Consider the following 18,021-nt stretch of genomic DNA (forward strand, 5'->3'; position numbering starts at 1 on the left):
CCTCGTTACAACGTACTTCGGATATAACGTACTTAATACGCTGGTCCCTTAAAGTACGTCATAACCGGATTATACTGTAGCTTACTCGGCAAACTTTGTTATCGGGATAAATTGTGAAATCAACCTGACATCGGATAAACCCCCCCCCCCCTCTCTTTATGTTCCGTGTTAGGAAAAAGGTTTTCTTATTGTGTCAAGCTTCAAGGTAACAATAGTATACAATAGGGGTATGGGTTATTGATTTTGGGGGGGGGGGTGTTGATTACGTACTTTGTTATGTTTTTTCAAAGGCACAAACAGCTTTCCACAAAACAAAAACAATTTAAATACCGTTTTCGTTTAGAATTGGTAGAACCAAGGCTAGTTCAGAACGCATTTCATTAATATTTTGTGGTTGAAGTAAATTTTTCTGGTCTGGTGTGATTTTATTGCATATAGTATGTTTAGTAGCTCAACTCTTTTGCCAAATAAACTCTTATCATAAATCAAATTGTAGTAAGAACTTCTTTGCTAAGAATTTTGTCGGTATGATTATAAGGTGCATATAATCAAGTTTATAATATTCATTTTCAAGTGAAATAATATCATCACGAGAGAAAAGATCAAATGGGAGCACATGATTTAAGAACATCAAAAGATCTCATTATGCGCGAAAAGGTCCTGAATTATGCTATTTGAAAGTCTAAAAAATCTACAAATTTCTGCTGTGATATGTCTAGAAACTATCATTATTCTTGCTATTGTGAGTTCCTCTGCATTAACTTTTCTCGGTTCGATTTGTTCAAAGAAGTCTCTACTTTAACCGTCCTGCCTTTTTAAAGTCTTTACAACAAAATAACTCCATAGAAACATGAATCGCCTGTTCTTAAAGCTTACCAAATATCCCAGTCAGGCACAGTCTGAAAGTACGGCTCCACCAGCATCTTTATCCTTAATTTCACAAACTGTTCCCGTCCAATTTTTTTTGCAAGTGCAAAATATCTTCCTGCACCTCTTGGGATCCTCAATGCAGGTTCCGCCATGTTGACATGGGTTGGGGCTACACTTCAGAGCTAGCCGGTCCTGTAAAAGACGAGATCCAAAACAGAATAATCGAACCATTTATACTCGGGGAGGGGGCGCAAAAGGTTGGGCTGCTTTAATGCTGAATATTTAAAGGACAAGTGACACGCTTTTGGCGCCAATTTTTTTTCTTCTTTTAACTTAAAGTTAAATGCTGTATGAGAGTGTTGTTGAAATATTTTTCCTTTCTGAATTCATTTTCCTACTTAAAAACCCTTTTAAAATTATGGCGGGAAATGAATCACGTGACACCATGACGTAGATTGTGATAATCTGTTATTGCTGCTACTGGTATACAGTGCAATATTAATGTTTACAACACGCTTCTAAACGAATTTAGTTCGTCTGGACCTGTCGCGTCGTGTTTTATAGACTCTCTAATAATGACAGGAAAATTCCGAGTTATCACAATGTACGTCATAGGGTCACGTGATAAAAAGCAAAATCGCGCCCCCTGCGCCCCCTGATTAGAATTTTTTGTTCTAAACCAGGAAAAACTTACTTCTAAACGATGATCTATAAGTTAATGAAAAGAAAAGATAGGGTGAAAAGTGTGTCACTTGTCCTTTAAGTAGAAACGCACGAAAGCGGTATTTGAAATCATTCATCTTACTACCACACCTTAAAGGATGAGACACGCCTTTGTGTCTGCATAAATTTTTCTGGCATTTAAGCAAGTCAACAAAACTACTCGAAATATCAGTTTTTGTCTCATTTCGTATTATATTTATTTTTCATGATAGCAGGGTCATTTTTTGAACTTGAATCTAAAATACAAATTTTTTACCATCAGTTTTAGTGAGCATATACCTAACATTAATGAGTTCAACTTACACTCTTCGTGAGAGAAATTTTCTTTAGCTAAAAGTGTGGGGCAGCTTAATACAAATCAATATGACATTGAAAAGACATTAGGCGCAAGCGTTGACACGTGACGCAAGTAAATTCAACCAAAAGCTGTTTTATTTTTTATGAATAGTTCGATTTTGTTAATTTCTAATGGAAAGCTTACTAGCTGTGTTTGTTTAAAGATAATGCACAAAAGAGTGTGTTAGAACCCTCTTTTATTGCTTATCGTCTAAAATCTTCTTCATTTTGTTTATATAATTCACGCTTGTGCTTATCTATCGACAACGACAACTTGCAAAGAAAAACGAGCCAGCTAGAACTGCATTGCTTTTCAAAGTAAATAATGCTAAATAAGATTTTGTATTTTAACATAACGAATTATCAGAATCGCTTACCGTTTTGCTTGAATGCAACGAACAAAAATTTCAACACAAGAAGACGAAAGGCCACTACGTAAGGCTTAGTTCTCACGTGACTCCTTGGAGACGCAGTTCAAAACGTAGGCGAAGCAAAGAAGGCCCCGGAGATTTCATTTAATAGCAGGGGAATTTATAACAAAGCAGTATTAATGCTTGTAGATAAAATGAAACGTTTGTTTTATGTCTCTTTTACTGGTAAAAGCAAAGAGAAATGAAAACTGTCCTGAAAAATAACCACATGCTTGATAGTTCTGATCATATCAAACAGGCATAGAGCATTTTCGTCATAATTCTTATTTACAGAATCAATTCCCTGATTGAAGGTTGAATCCAGTTTATAGCTTTATCAACAACTTAACAACTGCAAGAGAACTTCAATTCACATCTTTATCAAAATTATAAGACAATTGTGAACCTGTCTTTTTCACTATTATGCCAAAAATTGAATTTAAAACAAATATTTTAGCATATCTTTGATCTTGTAGACGAAATTCTTGATCTTAAATAAACTTGCTTCAATCTGTTTAAATTCAGATATAAAGATATGTTTTTAATTCAATTGGACACCAGGAAACATTATATTTTGATGACTGTATATTCCTAAATTGTTAAAATCGGACGACAACATTAACGACTTCTGCTTTCCTTTATCAAGCAGGCCGAACTACTTGGGTGGGAGGGGGAGGGTATAGTTTCTGTCCTGGCATAAAATGTCAGATTGTGTCCAAAGGTGAATGGATATTTACAAGTAGTTGAACGGATATTTATACATGTAAATTTCGATCCGCACTAAGACAGAAATCTCCCTTCATTTTAGTATCACGGGGCCCCCGACGAAGGGGGACCGGGGGCCATGTCCCTCTATTTTTTGCAAAGCAATAGAGCTTTCTTCAGAATCTTTCGCTATGACTGTTTAATTTTTCCTTGCCCCCTACTTTCCAACATGCGTCGGAGCCCATATATCACGCTGAACTTCAACAAATGTTTTTATATAAAAGCAGTACAGACCTGTTGGCGGTTGTTTGGCAAGATATGATAAAATTTGGATATTAAGTTGGACATTTCATATCCGATGTCAATTATCATTATGTTTTTCCTCTGACGAAAGCTAAACACAAAGGCATATAACAATGATAACACTGGTGACCAAAATCGTCTAATTTGTATCGATAAAGAGATATACTTACTCTTAGTAACAAAGTTTCATGTTTATTTGAAATTAGATGACACTTTGTCTTGCTGTCTCCGTCTTTCTTCTCCAATTTATACCCGGTGCAGTTAGTGCTACGTAGGCACAAATCTTCGCATTGCATTTCACTGTAAACAAACAGCTCGGCATCGATCGCCCAGATAATGGAGGCAAGGTAAAGACACAGCCGTATATAGCTCCAAGTCACCCGAAATCTGCTTTTGATAACCATCACCATTATGATGTTTGTAGCGGAAGATAATGAGAGGAGGCTGTGCTAATGCATCAGAAACTATTTCATATATCAATAGTGGATGTTTGCAGAATAAGACAATTTTGGGACCTAAAACGATCGAGAAGTTTGAGCAGTGTCAATAGTTGGAAACGAGATATCTTCAAGCCAATTGCCGTTCATGCAAGTATTGCTGACTGATGAAGACAACGTCTGCTGGTACTTGTCGTAGTAATGACGCTTGTCGCTGCCTCTAGCAAAACTGTCAACTCGAGTCAATATAAAAACACACCGTTACATGAAGTCCGAATCGTCAGTAACAATCCGTTCTATTGCAATTTATTGCATATGGGAAACAAAAGACATATGTTGACTTGTAGACAATACTTTACAATTCCTTAGGAGGAATTTTATCTCGAGTTCTTGTAAGAAACGCTGTAAGCGCGTTATTAATAAAGGAAAGCAAAATACAGATTAGCTAAACTGAAGAAAGAGTGACGACAACAAATATTGACATCGCAAAACCGTTTCATAAGAAGGATGTTTGATCAGGTCTTCAGTCTTTAAGGAAGCACCAATCCAAAGTGTGCTTACTGTCTATTACTGATTGTAAGGGGGTCAAGCATGGATAAATAACATAGAATTCCCAGCTGAAGAAAGCCAATGACCTTGTGCTAGAATATTCTTGAATTCATTCTCAGAAAATGGTGGTTCTAGAGTTCTAGATACAGCTACTTTGCTGAGAATCTTCTCTGTATAAATCGCCAAATATAGACCTTTATGAAGACAAGACTTTGGTTGACTTCAGTCGAGAACTTTTTGAATTACTATATCTAGATATCCAAAATCCATAGAGGCTGAAGGCCCTCTCGCGGAACCAAGACACAGAAAACAAAACTTGGAGAAGTTAGATAAAGCATTCGACACTGTATCATTGGGGGCTCTTTACATCAAGTAACCCCCCCCCACTCACATTGTAATTCCGTCAGCGTAAGGGGACAATGGGGAATAGGAAACAAAAGGACAAATACGGTGTTAGTTGATGGTCTTTATTTGTAGGAATTAAAGCGACAACGTCAAATCACTCGGCGAAAACAATTCACTTCAACTGATATGGTAAGCTTTCAAAGACCTAAAAATTCTTAAACTGGAGGAATTCGGAAAAAGCAATGTGAAATCACCAACCCCCCCCCCCCCTCCCCTCCCAGAAGGGAAGGCATGCCAAAATAGGCCAAGGAAAGCCATCCTTACCGCAAAAGATAAGAAACAAACAAAATTCAATGAAAAATACTATTAGTACACTTATATAATATTATCAGAGATAAATAAATTGTCTGTTTTAATTCTAGCTAATTTCAATTGGTCTAAGATAGAGGGCCGTCTGTGAAACTTAAAAGAAATGTAAAACTGCCTAGTCAATCAAGATAGAAATTTACTCAACGTATATCGACAGGCAGTTATCAAATCCCATAACTTCACTGTTTTTTACAACACAAAAGAGTTATCTTAATTAAAACAACGAAACTGTTTTCTATGATTCATTTGAACGGTTAATTATTCTCATCACCAGTTTACTCATGCAATTCTTGCAGTTTACTAAGGATGATAAATGTGATGAAAATTTGAGGATAGGCCATCACCCATAAAATCTCACTGTGCGATCTCTCTGCCTTCAAAAGTTCTGTGTAATATAGTTTCCTAATGTAAAATCAACTCAGTGCTAGTCGAAAAGCTGTTTCTTAGAGACACCATACTCATACCATTCCTTAATATTCCCCATCACACAACCATTCCTAAAATCAGCTCTGGAGGATTTAAATCTCACATTGCAATACTCTTCATGCACGCAACCAGGAATTTCAGAGGGCAGGGGTCCAAGACAAAAAAGGGCACTAAGGAAACTTTATTCACGTTCACGTTCAACAGAAGAGATGCCAGGGTGCATTTCGTGTACGCCGAAGGTCCATCGGGGCATTTGTTTAGGTACAACAAAAATATGAGCAGTTAGTATACCTGTAAATATTGTATGCCAGGCAAAGAAAACTGACCAATACAGAAAAATTGTGATGTATGAGTCTGTATTTTATTCCTTCGTCTATTTTCTCAAATCTCAGCGGACTTCTACTTTCTGTCTAACATCCAGGGCCGCCGAGAGGTTTTGGAGACCCGAGGGGGGGGGGGCGGGGGGGGGGGGCGGGGGGGGGGATAAAAGACCTCTGAAGACCCGAGGGGGGGGATAAAAGAAGCGAGCAACAAAATTTTGTAACAACACCCTTATGAATAGCTTGAGTTAATTCATTTGTTCAAAATGATTACTTTTTAAGTGTAATTTTTTTACTTTTATTTAGTTCTATGTTAAAGCGGAATTAATTGCTTTATGAGGTCCCTTAGACCTTGAGGCCCTAGGGCAATTTTCCCCCTTGCCCCCTCTCGGCGGCATTTTTAAAAATCAGTCCTTTATTCTCCATATCCGAAAACAATTTGCTCTTTAAAATATGAACGGCCTTAAGAACATTGAATTATATGCTTCGCATTACAGATGGGAGGAGGTTTAACAGGTCCATGAGCCTTGAGTTCAGCTGGTTTCTGCCTGCAAGTCTTGACTTCAGCTGAGCTGCAATACAGCTGAACATCAACTTCAGCTGAGGAATGAAACAGCTGAACATTAACTTATTGTGGTATCTTCACTGCTTGCTAATACCAGTCCGCGAGTATTTCTCTACATTCGCTTGTTTCATGCAAAGGTCCTCTACGAATCTTTCAATTATATGGGCCATTGAAACAGACTGAAAGATGTTTTGGTTTCTTTCTTCTGACTTTTTTACCAGTGGTCGTAGGGGCCTATCCCATTCAAAGTCTTGTGCCTTTATTTTGGTTTTTGAGTCCCAGAAAAATTCTTCTTCAAAACTAGTGCGTAGCGCATCACAAAACACGCTGTAAAGTAGAAGCTTGAACATAGACTCTATTACTTCGTGAAAGTCTGACAAATCATATATCTGTATTTCTGAGAGGTCCATTACATCGCCGGGATGTGTCATTTATGACGATTCTCTTTTGTGCGATCAAAAAAATATTCAAGCAATTTTTTCAAAAGAAGGGCACTCTTCTTTCTTTGAGAAAAAGGGCAGTGGTCTCGACCCCCAGGACCCCCCCCCCCCCTGTAGTTGCGCGCCTGCTCTTTAACTAGAAGGATGTATTCCATAGAATCTTCTTATGTTACAAAAAGTGCACGTAGACTCGAATTAGGAAAGCGCAAATCCAGTACATTTATTTCAATGTTTGAAAAGCTTACCAGATATCACAAAACATAATAGATATTTGCTTCATTAAAATATGTAAGAAAAGATTAAGCATCGTTTTTACCTCATGCCACATTCAGCAATTGTATAGTATGTACTTTCATTTCCCATTCACAACTAAGTTTTTGTTCTTTACATTTGATTAAAAACGGATAAGCGATTCCCTAAGTTTGTTCAATCCCTAAGTTTGTTTCATAATATCATTTGGTCGGTGCTGCAGAACCATTGGATACCTCGTCATTCTCGCCATAAAAGTCCCTGGCAAAAGTCTCAGCAACAAGCAGAGGGAAAAGAATTGAGGCTTCGCCAACAACCTGCAATGACACATAAAATTCTATAGCATATACCGTAAATCCTCGAAATTGGCCCCTCCCTCAAAAAAGCCCCCCTCGAATAAGCCCCACCCTAGAACAACAAATTATCAATAAGCCCCCCCCCCCTCGAATAAGCCCCCACTGCTACTGTAAATTCTCGAATTGACCCATCCATTTGATGATTTTTGCCATCTGAGGTTGCCTATGGCGTTTTATTGAATTACCACAACAAATTCATACTTTTGGTAAGAATGAATTAAATGCACATAAAGAAATTCCTAGTAAAATAAACGAGATATTTTAATAATGTCTTCTTAATGTCTACAATAATTTTATTAGCCCGTCCCCCTCGTATAAGCCCCCCTTCGAATAAGCCCCCATCCAAAAATATAAAAAATAATTAAGCCCCCAGGGGGCTAATTCGAGGATTTACGGTATTTGATATATCACTTTTGATAAAATATTTTTCAAATATATGAATTATGTAAATGATGAGTAAGTTTAAAATACAGAGATTGGAAATTAGCATTCAAAAGACAAATACGTAGACTGAATCTTAAACCCACAACGTCCCGACGCATTTCGCTGGCCATTTAAAATTCCCATTGGTTGGAATAGACAATGGACCTATTGTTACCTATCCAATCGGCAACGTAAGGTTAAATCTCAATGTTTTCTTGATGATAAACGCGCTGTAAAGTCAATTGTTAACTCTGAACAGTTGGCTGATGGCATGGCAGACAGCAGCACATTTAATTTGCTACAGACAAACAGACTATACAAATACTCAAATTTTTACAAAGCCTTGACAGCTTAAAAACTTGTGTAATTCTGTGCCTTAAATTATTCTCAGATCAGTCATACGAAGAATTCATAAGTCCTTGCTACTGTTTTTTCTCACCACAAAACCATCAAGGAAATAAAATCATGCTTGAAACAAACTTTATACATAAAAGTCACGCTTGTCTGATGTAGATAAAAAGTCAAAATGGTAATGAAATTCCAGCCTTGATATCAGTTATCGAATAAGTCCAACTTCGAGAATTAATACGCTTATAAGATTTATTCTTATAAAGTATGTTTCAACTTAGAAGCAGGCTGACACCAAAAACGTCAAATGAACAGAACGGATTCTAAAAATACAGAAGATCTACAGGTTGGGCCTACAATGTCTGCCTAAAGTACTGCGAACACCCAACAATATGCGATGTGTTTTAATATCTTTCAATTCTTTTCCGGAATACTTCTACTTCCACAGCCACTTCCCCCCAAGACAATATTGATAGTTTAGACAAACATCATTAAAGTCACAGGAAAAATGTACTTCCAAATCCCCTACGTCGTTTTACAGTAAACCAACACTGTTCAAAGGAGGGGGGGGGGGGTTGGGTTGGCTGAAATTGCTCTTGAAAACTGACGATGGTTTACGAAGATTATGACAGGCATTGTAGGACTCAAGATTGTGCCTAGTTTTGGCATTGTAGGAGTCAAGATTTGTGCTTAGTTTTGGCATTGTAGGAGTCAAAATTTGTGCTTAGTTTTGGCATTGTAGGAGTCAAAATTTGTGCTTGGTTTTGGCATTGTAGGAGTCAAAATTTGTGCTTAGTTTTGGCATTGTAGGAGTCAAAATTTGTGCTTGGTTTTGGCATTGTAGGAGTCAAAATTTGTGCTTGGTTTTGGCATTGTAGGAGTCAAAATTTGTGCTTAGTTTTGCAATTGTAGGAGTAAACATTTGAGCCAAAACAACAGAAAATCTATTTTGCGTCATTCAAAGTTGTTCAAAGATATTCAAAGGCAGTTTAACCTCTTCAGAAAATCTAGTTCTTACAAAGAAGACATGATGTTTAAATTGACGCAAAAGAATCAAGAAATCACATACCTTAACAGGCTTTGCCGTGGCTTTGATCTTGCCCCAAGAGACTGCTTCATTGGGGCTTGCACCTGCATCGCTTCCATCAAATGCCATACCAGTGTTTATGAAAACAGAATGATCAGCACCGCTCCTCTGCCAGAAACATAAACAGAAATTAGCCCCTAATGTCTCTTAGGCCCAAGTGATGGGCTGTAAATTCATACAAGAATGTGACTGCTTGAGACTGAAAAAAACTGTTGAACCAAAATTTTTAAAAAGGCATTTTTTGATGACAAAACCGTTTTAATGGTGTTTTATGACTGAAGCCAGAAATTTCCTTCTTGTAAATCTACAACACTGGAGAATCAATCTTCAAATAAATGTATATGTACATGCTGTTAATTTAAAAAAAGCAGATCAAAATGTTATCAAAGAAGGTTATATGTATGTATCTGGATTTACACCACTCTTAAATAAATACCCCATTATAAAGGTAGACATTTTTTGTAGAGCTATTCATTTAAATGAAATCATGCAGGAATATAAGTGTAGAATATGGGAACAATTAGCATACCATCAAATTAGCATTGCAAATATGATGTTTTGGAAGTCCACCGCCAAGTATAAGCATTCCAGTGTTCTTTGAATATACAGACAAGTCATTAATCTTTCTAGTATCTGAAAAAGCATTGTTATGTTACCTTGGTCTCAACAAATGAAAGTTACAAAGAGACATACAAACAAGACATCTAGATGAAAACAGGCCTGGTCATTCAAGGAGACCCCTCTAGGCCCTCCTCAAATGCTGGAGGGGAGCTACAGATTGCACTCCTGAATTGCTCTAAAAATTAAATTGCTCTCCTTGAAATTTCATTTGATTGAAAAATAAAATGTATTGCACATCTGTGTAAACGAAGGGTGTCTGAAAATCAGAAACATTTAGCAAAACTTACCAAATAATTCAATCAGCAATTTAAATTTCAATATGGTTACGGTGCTTAATAACAATCAAAGTATTAAAATTTAGCAGTGGCTTTAGGCTTTTGTTATCAGCTGTCCAATACAAAAAAAAGCAAAAGGAATTTTCAAACTGTTTTTGGTCTCAACAATCACAAATTTTTTTCTGAAGAGAAATAATTTTTTAGAAGAGATAATTTTGTTAAGAATGTAAAAATTGCTAAAATAATATATATACCTTCTGCAATGTCAATTCTAAGACCTGGATTTTTATAGGAATATGAATAAATGATATCGCCAATTTCTCCATCAGTTATTGCTGGACAAAGTACTGGGATATTGTTCTGTAGAAAAAAACATCATGTGATAAATTTTCAGTATAAAATTGCAATTAGAAATCATTTGGTGTTTATAAAGAGTTGAAAAATGTCTTGAGTGTTATAAGTGACATGTAAATAAGTTCATTTGACGATAGCACAGAAAAGTAAAAATATAGCATCTTTTGAGTAAAAAAAGTATGACGCCTCATTGTCAGAAAAGGAAAATTTTTTTCTTTGTGTGAAATCATAGGAAAATAGGTCCACATATACGTAAATGAAAAATGTTCATTGATTTTACTTTAAATGGTTGGGCATCAAAAAAACTAGTTCTTTATTTTTAGGCTTGGCCTAAACATATTGGAACTCAAGTAGCAATACACAACTGGTATGGACCATGAATAGGAGCCTTGATGCATGCAGTTTTAAGGTGACTGGTTTCAACTTTAAGGAAATGTATCTATGCCTATGCATAAACATACTGAATTTAGGAGGTACACTAACAACAGCTCTCAAGCATGAAAAATTTTTGTCTGATCCATTGCTGGAATGCTCCAGGCACTATTAGCTGCTGACAATCATGAAATGTAAACAGCAGTTCCATATCAGGTCAATGAATAGCAAAAACTGAACCTTAAATGCCCAGTAATAAATAGATTCTTCATTGTCTATCATTTCTCCCATGAGTCTTATCATCTTTGATGGTGTCCAATTCACATTCTGCAAAATGGCAGAGAAGTATAAATGCTCTGTAAAGCTAAAATATGACAGAGCTTATGCTACCAAAAATATTTACAGACAATGTAGACCTATATGCAAGAAAACTAGTTCAGGGTAGATCAGAAAATAAATGAAATGTTTATGTAAAATCTGTTAAGAATTGTATCATTTATTTTACAATAAAAGCCACTGAATTGATTGATAGAGGGGTGTTAAAAAGAAAGGGAATAAGTTTACATAGCAAAGCCAAATCAGTCTTATTAATATTAGGCATGCAAGGGCATGTGCACACCTTCAAACATGACCAAAAGGCGTGCAAATCATCCCATGTGCAAAACATATTATTTGCCATAAAACTTCTTAAAAATTGCTCATGTTTCGAAAATTTCAAAAGCAGCAGTAAATCAAAGTCACCAAATTCAAAGGCAGTTCTGTCGTTTTCCAAGGTGTTGTTAAAGTATTTCCATATGGGATTTAACACAGAATCACAAAGTAGTTATGACAAGATCACTTAACACAACAGTTATTTAACCAAGGGGGTGTCAAGGGGGAGCAATCTGCAATCAACACCTGGTGCTTTATAAACTTTCAAAACTCAGCAATTTAAAGTTTTGATCCAAGAGATGTCTTTACTGTTCACTTGAATATCCTGTTCTTAGGTGATCATGGTGAAAGGAAACAAAGTTGAGCTAGCGACATTTATTGGTTGGGGAAAGGACTGATTCCCGGGAATAGAAGCAATGGGAGCTGTGGCAAAATATCCTTTGTTACAGGGCAGACAAGCATTCTGGCACAGATAATGATTGCAATCTCTGGCTCAAATTTTTCAGTAGAGAGAGCAATCATTATTCAACAGGAATGAGAAACGAGTGTTAAAAAAGTAGTTAGTATTGCACGCCATCGCACTGGCAAAGTGCATGCAGCCTATTTTCATATTACAAAGACTGCCAAATGAGGGCTTGAATTCTACCTGGGTGCAGAGGATATAGCATCTATTTAGAGTACTACATAAGCAAAACACAACATAATATTAGGAGACAAGGGGGTACAGGTGCAAGAGGGTTCATGATAAGCAAAATTTGCTGATTGATACATAGATTAATACAATTCTCCTCTTCTTACCAGCAAACCATTTTCCTTATAAGCAAACTAGTGAAAAATTAGTAATGGGTATAACATCTCCTCAACTCCCATCATCAAATATGGTCTTAATGGGCAAGTATCTAGAACATAAATTTTTAAGTGTACAACGCAGTTAAGAAAAATATTACAGCCTTATCATCATATAGCATGGTCAAGAAAATAATAAAAACTTCTCACATTCTCAGTCTGTTCTGCCAGCATTCTATCAAGCACAGTCATAAACCAATCATCAAATTTACGATACCCATCATTTGGTGCAATTAGATTTCCAATACGATTCAATCCAGCCTTTCTGGCTTCACTTCCATTGTAATTAAATTCATCAACAAATGTAGGACCATGACATTTAACAAAATCTTCTTCTATTCCACCCCCAGTTGTTACAAGGCAGTCAACCAGATGATGTTTTGCAAGGAATCGTATAACATCTCGAACTCCACATGATGTCATATTTGAAGTGTATCCAAGAAATATTGTTAAGTTTTTTCTTGGTTCTACTTCTTCATCTTTGTTTGGGCTTACATCTGTCAAGGGTAGTTTCCTTTTTGCTATCTAAAAGAGAACTAAAAAATCTAAAGACATAGAATGCAGCAGTGCCTAATTTAGTGTGGTCTTGGACACTAATAATTGTTTTGAAAATCCAAATTGTGGTCTTGAAATCGTGGTTACTATAACGGGAAATGAGTAGAAACGACTAGAAACAAGAAGAAACAAGTAGAAAAACTAGGAAACAAGTAAGAAACAACTAGGAAACGACTTGGAAAAATTTAAACTGCGGCACAGTCTTATTTATTTAGTGGAAATCCTGCATTGATAGCTATGATAGTAGATGTTGATATGGTAATTTTGTAAGAGGAATTGACATATGGAGAGCCTGATATGAAGTGCCAGCATTGTAAGAGCAAATCTCACTGGCATTGGGATTAACATGGAAAAACTACTGGGAAGGTCGAAAGAAAGCAATTTTAATCCTCTGCTAATAATGAAGCCTTTTCCCCTGAATTCAACTGCTTTAGGAACTTACCGAAACTTTATAGAGGCTTCAGGGTTAGGCTCCCAAACAAAACATTGTTCAAGAAGTAGATTGTCAACCTATACAGCTTGTTCCTCTAGTATATTGGAGTTTGTTCTTTTAGTTTCTGTTGCTAAAATTAGCGTTGTAGAAACATAAGTAAGCATTATCACTTGGTTTCCGTAACCTCATCTAAGACAACAGCTATTGCGGTAGAGAACGACATGACCGCACACTTAGGCCGCTGCAACGAATGCCCACGTGGATGGATAAGCTTGCCTCGTTTTGGATATCTAGTCGTTTCTGCAAAGTCACAAATCGTTTCATGTTGTTTCCTTATCGTTTCTTCTCGTTTGTATTCGTTTCTTGTTGTTTCCTGTTGTTTCCTGTCATAGTAAACGCGGTCTTGAAATCAAGAATTAGTGGGAGGATTTCCTTGAAATTAAAACAAGGTTTTTCGAATCGTTCTGATGAGCAAGGCAGTAATTTTATGAAAACACTGGAAGAAAATTAAGAAAGTCAGACATTTTATAAAAACACTGGAAGAACATTAAGACAGTGTAATTCAATATTATTCTGTGAAAAAGCCACGGGCTATTTAATATTTACAAACTATTCTTTATCTGCCATGAGTCTGCCTCATTCCAATATAAGGCCTTGTAGCCTCCTTTGAGTTAATCACAATATAGTGGTATAGTGGTATTAGTGGTCTTGTGAAAGTCCCTTAAATTAGGCACTAGAATGCAGCAGTAACTCCTTTACTCCACTCGTTGCAGAGGTACTAAATTTGTAAAATTCTCTTTGCACATACATTTGCAAATAGCTTTAAATTTTGCGACAAATCAGAGTATCAATATCCAGCCCTAAGCTCGATAAGTTGGCAGAGAAGCAGCAAATAAAATGTAGACCTAGGAGAGCGCATAATTCTATTTGGGGCAAACGACTGCCAGAAACATGCATAATTCTATTTGGGGCAAATGGCTGCCAGAAATAAAACCCCCTTCTTGATTGAAATACTCTAAGCTTCGAAACAATCATGCTTGATTTTGTCAGACTACTGTAGGTAAATAGCTTTTTGATGCGAGGAGCTATCTAGTAAATTATTTTCATTCCGAGAGGTTTTTATTATTGAATTATATAGGCCTCACGATTCTGACGATTCGCTCTGACGATTCGCATGGAAACCGCTGTACAAAGTATCATCAATAACTTTTAGTTTAAAAGAGATATTAAGTTTATTTTTGTTTTAACAACATATTCAAAGATTGTTTCAAAGGAATTTAGCATTTGGAAACAGAAAATTTCGTAAGATCTGTTAGTAAAGACCCGGGTCTAAAATAAGAAATTTTTACAGATCCACATTTTTTATAAAAATTGGGCGTGGTACTTTGTTGGGATTGGCATCATGGGGGTGGCAAATATTAAAAACTGCCATCATATTGTAAATAGCATGTCCTAATTGGGCAAATTCTTAAATGAATGAAGTATAAGTAGCAAAAGCTGATTCTTTACATTATATGGATTGGGTTAATAAGAAAATTAGCTACATATAGCGATGTCTTAATATGTGAGCAAAAAGTTATCGAAAAGAAACTCTTTTACATGGTTTGTTCGGATCTCTGTCAAAGTTATTTTTTTCCTTACACCTTCAAAAACTCCCTTAAATCAGCCTTGTTTCCCAGACTTTGGTATTTTTTGGTTTTTTGGACCCATGTCTTTGCAGCTTTTCTCGGAACTCGAAACTTGCGAGATGAAGCATATTAATTGCAATATTTATCTATTTGATAAGTTTTCTGGAGCTATGCTGCTTTCCCCACCTGCTTCTATCTTGTTGTAGGTGGGAATCGGCTTCTCTGCATCGACAGAATTAGGGATTGCTGCGATGTCCGGGACAAAAGCTGGGTGAGCTTTCTTAAGTTTTGTTTACTTATGGAAAGTTTTTATCTGCATTCAGCCCATCAAATTCCTTGCCATCAAATCTGTTCTTCAAAAAGCTTTGATACTACAAACGAAAACCTCGTTACAGATGGCAAATAAACTCTTCTCTCACCGATGTACAAATTGTGCTTGTTTCTTCTTATTCTCTTTTCGCCCAGTTTAAAAGCATGATCTTTACCCCCATCTTGCTTGTAATGCAGAAACCACGCACCAGATCTCAATTTTGGAATTACGCCAAATTCGTCATAAGATTGTGCTAGATTTGCAAAAATTATGCTAGATTTCAAATCAAGGCAACCCTGCTCGAGAAAGAGGCTAATGCATGCTCAGAATATCAAAAGTGGCTAGAGTTGCAATTTGGCTTTTTTGACAACCCAGTGTACTCATTCTTCGTAAACAAAAAGGCAATTTAGATCCATGGTTTGATGGCCAAGTTTCTCCATTTTGGCAGTTTCTCAATAGATGTACAATATATTGTTCTCAGGGTGAGTTCTCCTTTTGTTAAGGCTAGAATTGTCATCGTTAGATATTTTCTTTCCTTTGTATATCGTAAATATCTTTGTATCAGATTCATTATTTCTTATTGTTCCATATTCATAATTAGGTGCGAGGATGGCTCAGTTGTTAGAGGCGCTGACTACAGACCCAAGGGTCCGTGGTTCGAGTCTCCGGCATGACCAAACGTTCACCCAGAGTGAGGAGAGTCGCCAGCTCTCTGTAAGTCCAGGCATAGGAATCACAAGGTGTGGTCACATCGAGAGGAAGGACCAGGATACTGCTCGATAAGCATAAGCTTATCAGTGTCCTAAAAACTACCTTCGGATGCTAAGTAGAAACAAATACAAAAATACAAAAAAATACAAATAAGTGAGAAAATTGCAAGATATCATCATGAAATTTGAATTAACGTCATCCCCCCTTATAGGGCCTCTATGGTGACTTTTTTATAAGAATACCTAGCTTTGTGCCGTGCATCAGCACTCTTAATTTTTTGCTTTGAGCGTTATATAATTCTTGAACTATTCATAAGTAACACAAGGTGTAACTGAATCGCATTAGTCGCATGACTCAAAGAAAGGATACTTCTATAAACATATAGTGCGGATAATATTTCTTTCTCTGCGACTTGTTTTAAAGGCATTGAGTCATGGGAAATACTTGTTCTCCGTGGGGGTTTGTCTGTTTCCATGTGATAAGTGTGTTTTCATGTGATCAGACATTCGTTGTCGCAAGCGAAAGGCATTTGAAAAGCCTTTGTGGCAATTGAAAGGTACAAATGGGGGAAGAAGTTTTGAAATCTTTTGTAGAGGGCAAGAGCAAAGAGAGAGAAAAAATAACCTTTTTAGAAACGGCGGAACAAAGAGCACTTGCACCATCGTTTGTGCAGTTTGCTTGACAGCCAATCAGATTAGCGAAGCTATCATAATGACTCAGCAATTTTTGCAATTTGGGTATACGCTTCCTTTTTACCATGACTCAGTTTGTTTCAATGCGAAGCTGTTCAGTTTCCAAATGCTAAATTCCTCTTAAACAATCTTTAAATATGTTGTTAAAACAAAAATAAACATAATATCTCCTTTAAACTAAAAGTTATTGATGACACTTTGTACAGCGGTTTCCATGCGAATCGTCAGAATCGTCAGGCCTATATAATTCAATGTTTTTATTCAGTTCTAGTTCTAGGTTGAGAAAAAAACACGATTTTCGGATAACTTACCATTGCATTGACTTCATTAACAGCTTTAGCAAATAGTGTCGACTGAAATCCATTGTTCATGAAGGACTTGAAAATCTCACGGTAATCAAGTCCTTTGTCAAAGTCATAGCCTTTCACAATCTCTTTGTTTTCGAAAAACTTGCCGGTTGCATGACCCTCCACGAGCATGGCTTCTAAAGCTTTCGAAATCTTTTCTGGTAGTTGCAGAGCCTTTCTTGTTGTGTGGGTCATCCTGTATGTGTTAGTTTGACCCTTAATAAAAATTATGGCAACATTATGTCTGCAAGGGTCTTTCGCCTGAAACCATACCCTTTTCCCAACACCAGTGATATTTTTGAACTTTTGAAACAACTTCATATTCAAACAAAGCTGACTCGCATTAAAACTCTCGTGACTGTTTCTTCGCTATATAGGAATCGTTGTGTTACATTTAATTCAATATCATTAGATTTTGACTGGCATTTATTCTGCATCTAACCAGTCTGACTTTTTTCAGGGTATCCGCCCAATTTATAAAAGCCACCCTTTTGTTGCCGCTTATGCATGTGGAAAACATTGTCAAAGGAACCATTGTTTCTATTGATCCATGGTCTATCGTTACCAAATGCAAACACTTTACACCAGCATCTGTGGTTTCATTTGGCATACCGGAAAACAAGGACCCAGGAGATGTGTGTCAAGAGAGGAGTGCCATTTTTCAAGTGATGGAAGAGGAGACCAAGGACTCACAACCCAGGACTCAGAACCTAAGGCATGCCTAGGAACTTAAATGACCAAACAACCTTCGGCTACAACTTGTGGCTGGCTGTTTGGGTCATCAGAAACCTTGCCAAGTCATTATGTACTGCAAATGTTCAATAGAAGATTCAAATTAGACGAACTGTCTCGGGACACCGCTTTATGGGTGTCACGATAGGGTTCCAAAGAAATTTCCTTGCTGCTCTTTTTCAGATGCACTAGTTTCTTTTTATTTAAAAGGAGACCGCTTTCAGAAAGATGTA

General features: G+C 36.8%; 2 protein-coding genes across 2 annotated transcripts; both read right to left on the reverse strand.

The window, feature by feature from the left end:
• Nucleotides 1-643: 643 nt before the first annotated feature.
• On the reverse strand, nt 644-4,888 carry LOC148958941 (uncharacterized). Its single transcript, XM_089111175.1, has 2 exons — nt 3,518-4,888; nt 644-1,062 (listed from the first exon to the last, which is right to left on the reverse strand). The coding sequence occupies exons 1-2, from the start codon at nt 3,755-3,757 to the stop codon at nt 889-891; spliced, it is 414 nt and encodes a 137-aa protein (XP_088967301.1). The 5' UTR covers nt 3,758-4,888; the 3' UTR covers nt 644-888.
• A 2,125-nt stretch (nt 4,889-7,013) lies between these two features.
• LOC135693162 (deoxyhypusine synthase) lies at nt 7,014-17,587 on the reverse strand. The gene is made up of 7 exons (XM_065211551.2): nt 17,021-17,587; nt 12,531-12,905; nt 11,124-11,210; nt 10,412-10,517; nt 9,791-9,894; nt 9,244-9,369; nt 7,014-7,364 (listed from the first exon to the last, which is right to left on the reverse strand). Exons 1-7 carry the CDS (start codon nt 17,375-17,377, stop codon nt 7,251-7,253), a joined length of 1,269 nt encoding a protein of 422 aa, XP_065067623.2. The 5' UTR covers nt 17,378-17,587; the 3' UTR covers nt 7,014-7,250.
• Between the last annotated feature and the right edge of the window lie 434 nt (nt 17,588-18,021).

The sequence above is a fragment of the Rhopilema esculentum genome, chromosome 11 (genome assembly GCF_057945365.1).
Source record: "Rhopilema esculentum isolate cy_ngs chromosome 11, ASM5794536v1, whole genome shotgun sequence".
Lineage (NCBI taxonomy): Eukaryota > Metazoa > Cnidaria > Scyphozoa > Rhizostomeae > Rhizostomatidae > Rhopilema > Rhopilema esculentum.

Coding starts and splice junctions, on each gene's coding strand:
- LOC135693162 (XM_065211551.2), bottom strand. CDS start 17,377: ATGAAGTTGTTTCAAAAGTTCAAAAATATCACTGGTGTTGGGAAAAGG. Junction 12,906..17,020: donor TTAATGAAGTCAATGCAATG/GTAAGTTATCCG, acceptor GTTCTCTTTTAG/ATAGCAAAAAGGAAACTACC. Junction 7,365..9,243: donor CCACGGCAAAGCCTGTTAAG/GTATGTGATTTC, acceptor GTGTCATTGCAG/GTTGTTGGCGAAGCCTCAAT.
- LOC148958941 (XM_089111175.1), bottom strand. CDS start 3,757: ATGGTGATGGTTATCAAAAGCAGATTTCGGGTGACTTGGAGCTATATA. Junction 1,063..3,517: donor ATGAAACTTTGTTACTAAGA/GTAAGTATATCT, acceptor CGTCTTTTACAG/GACCGGCTAGCTCTGAAGTG.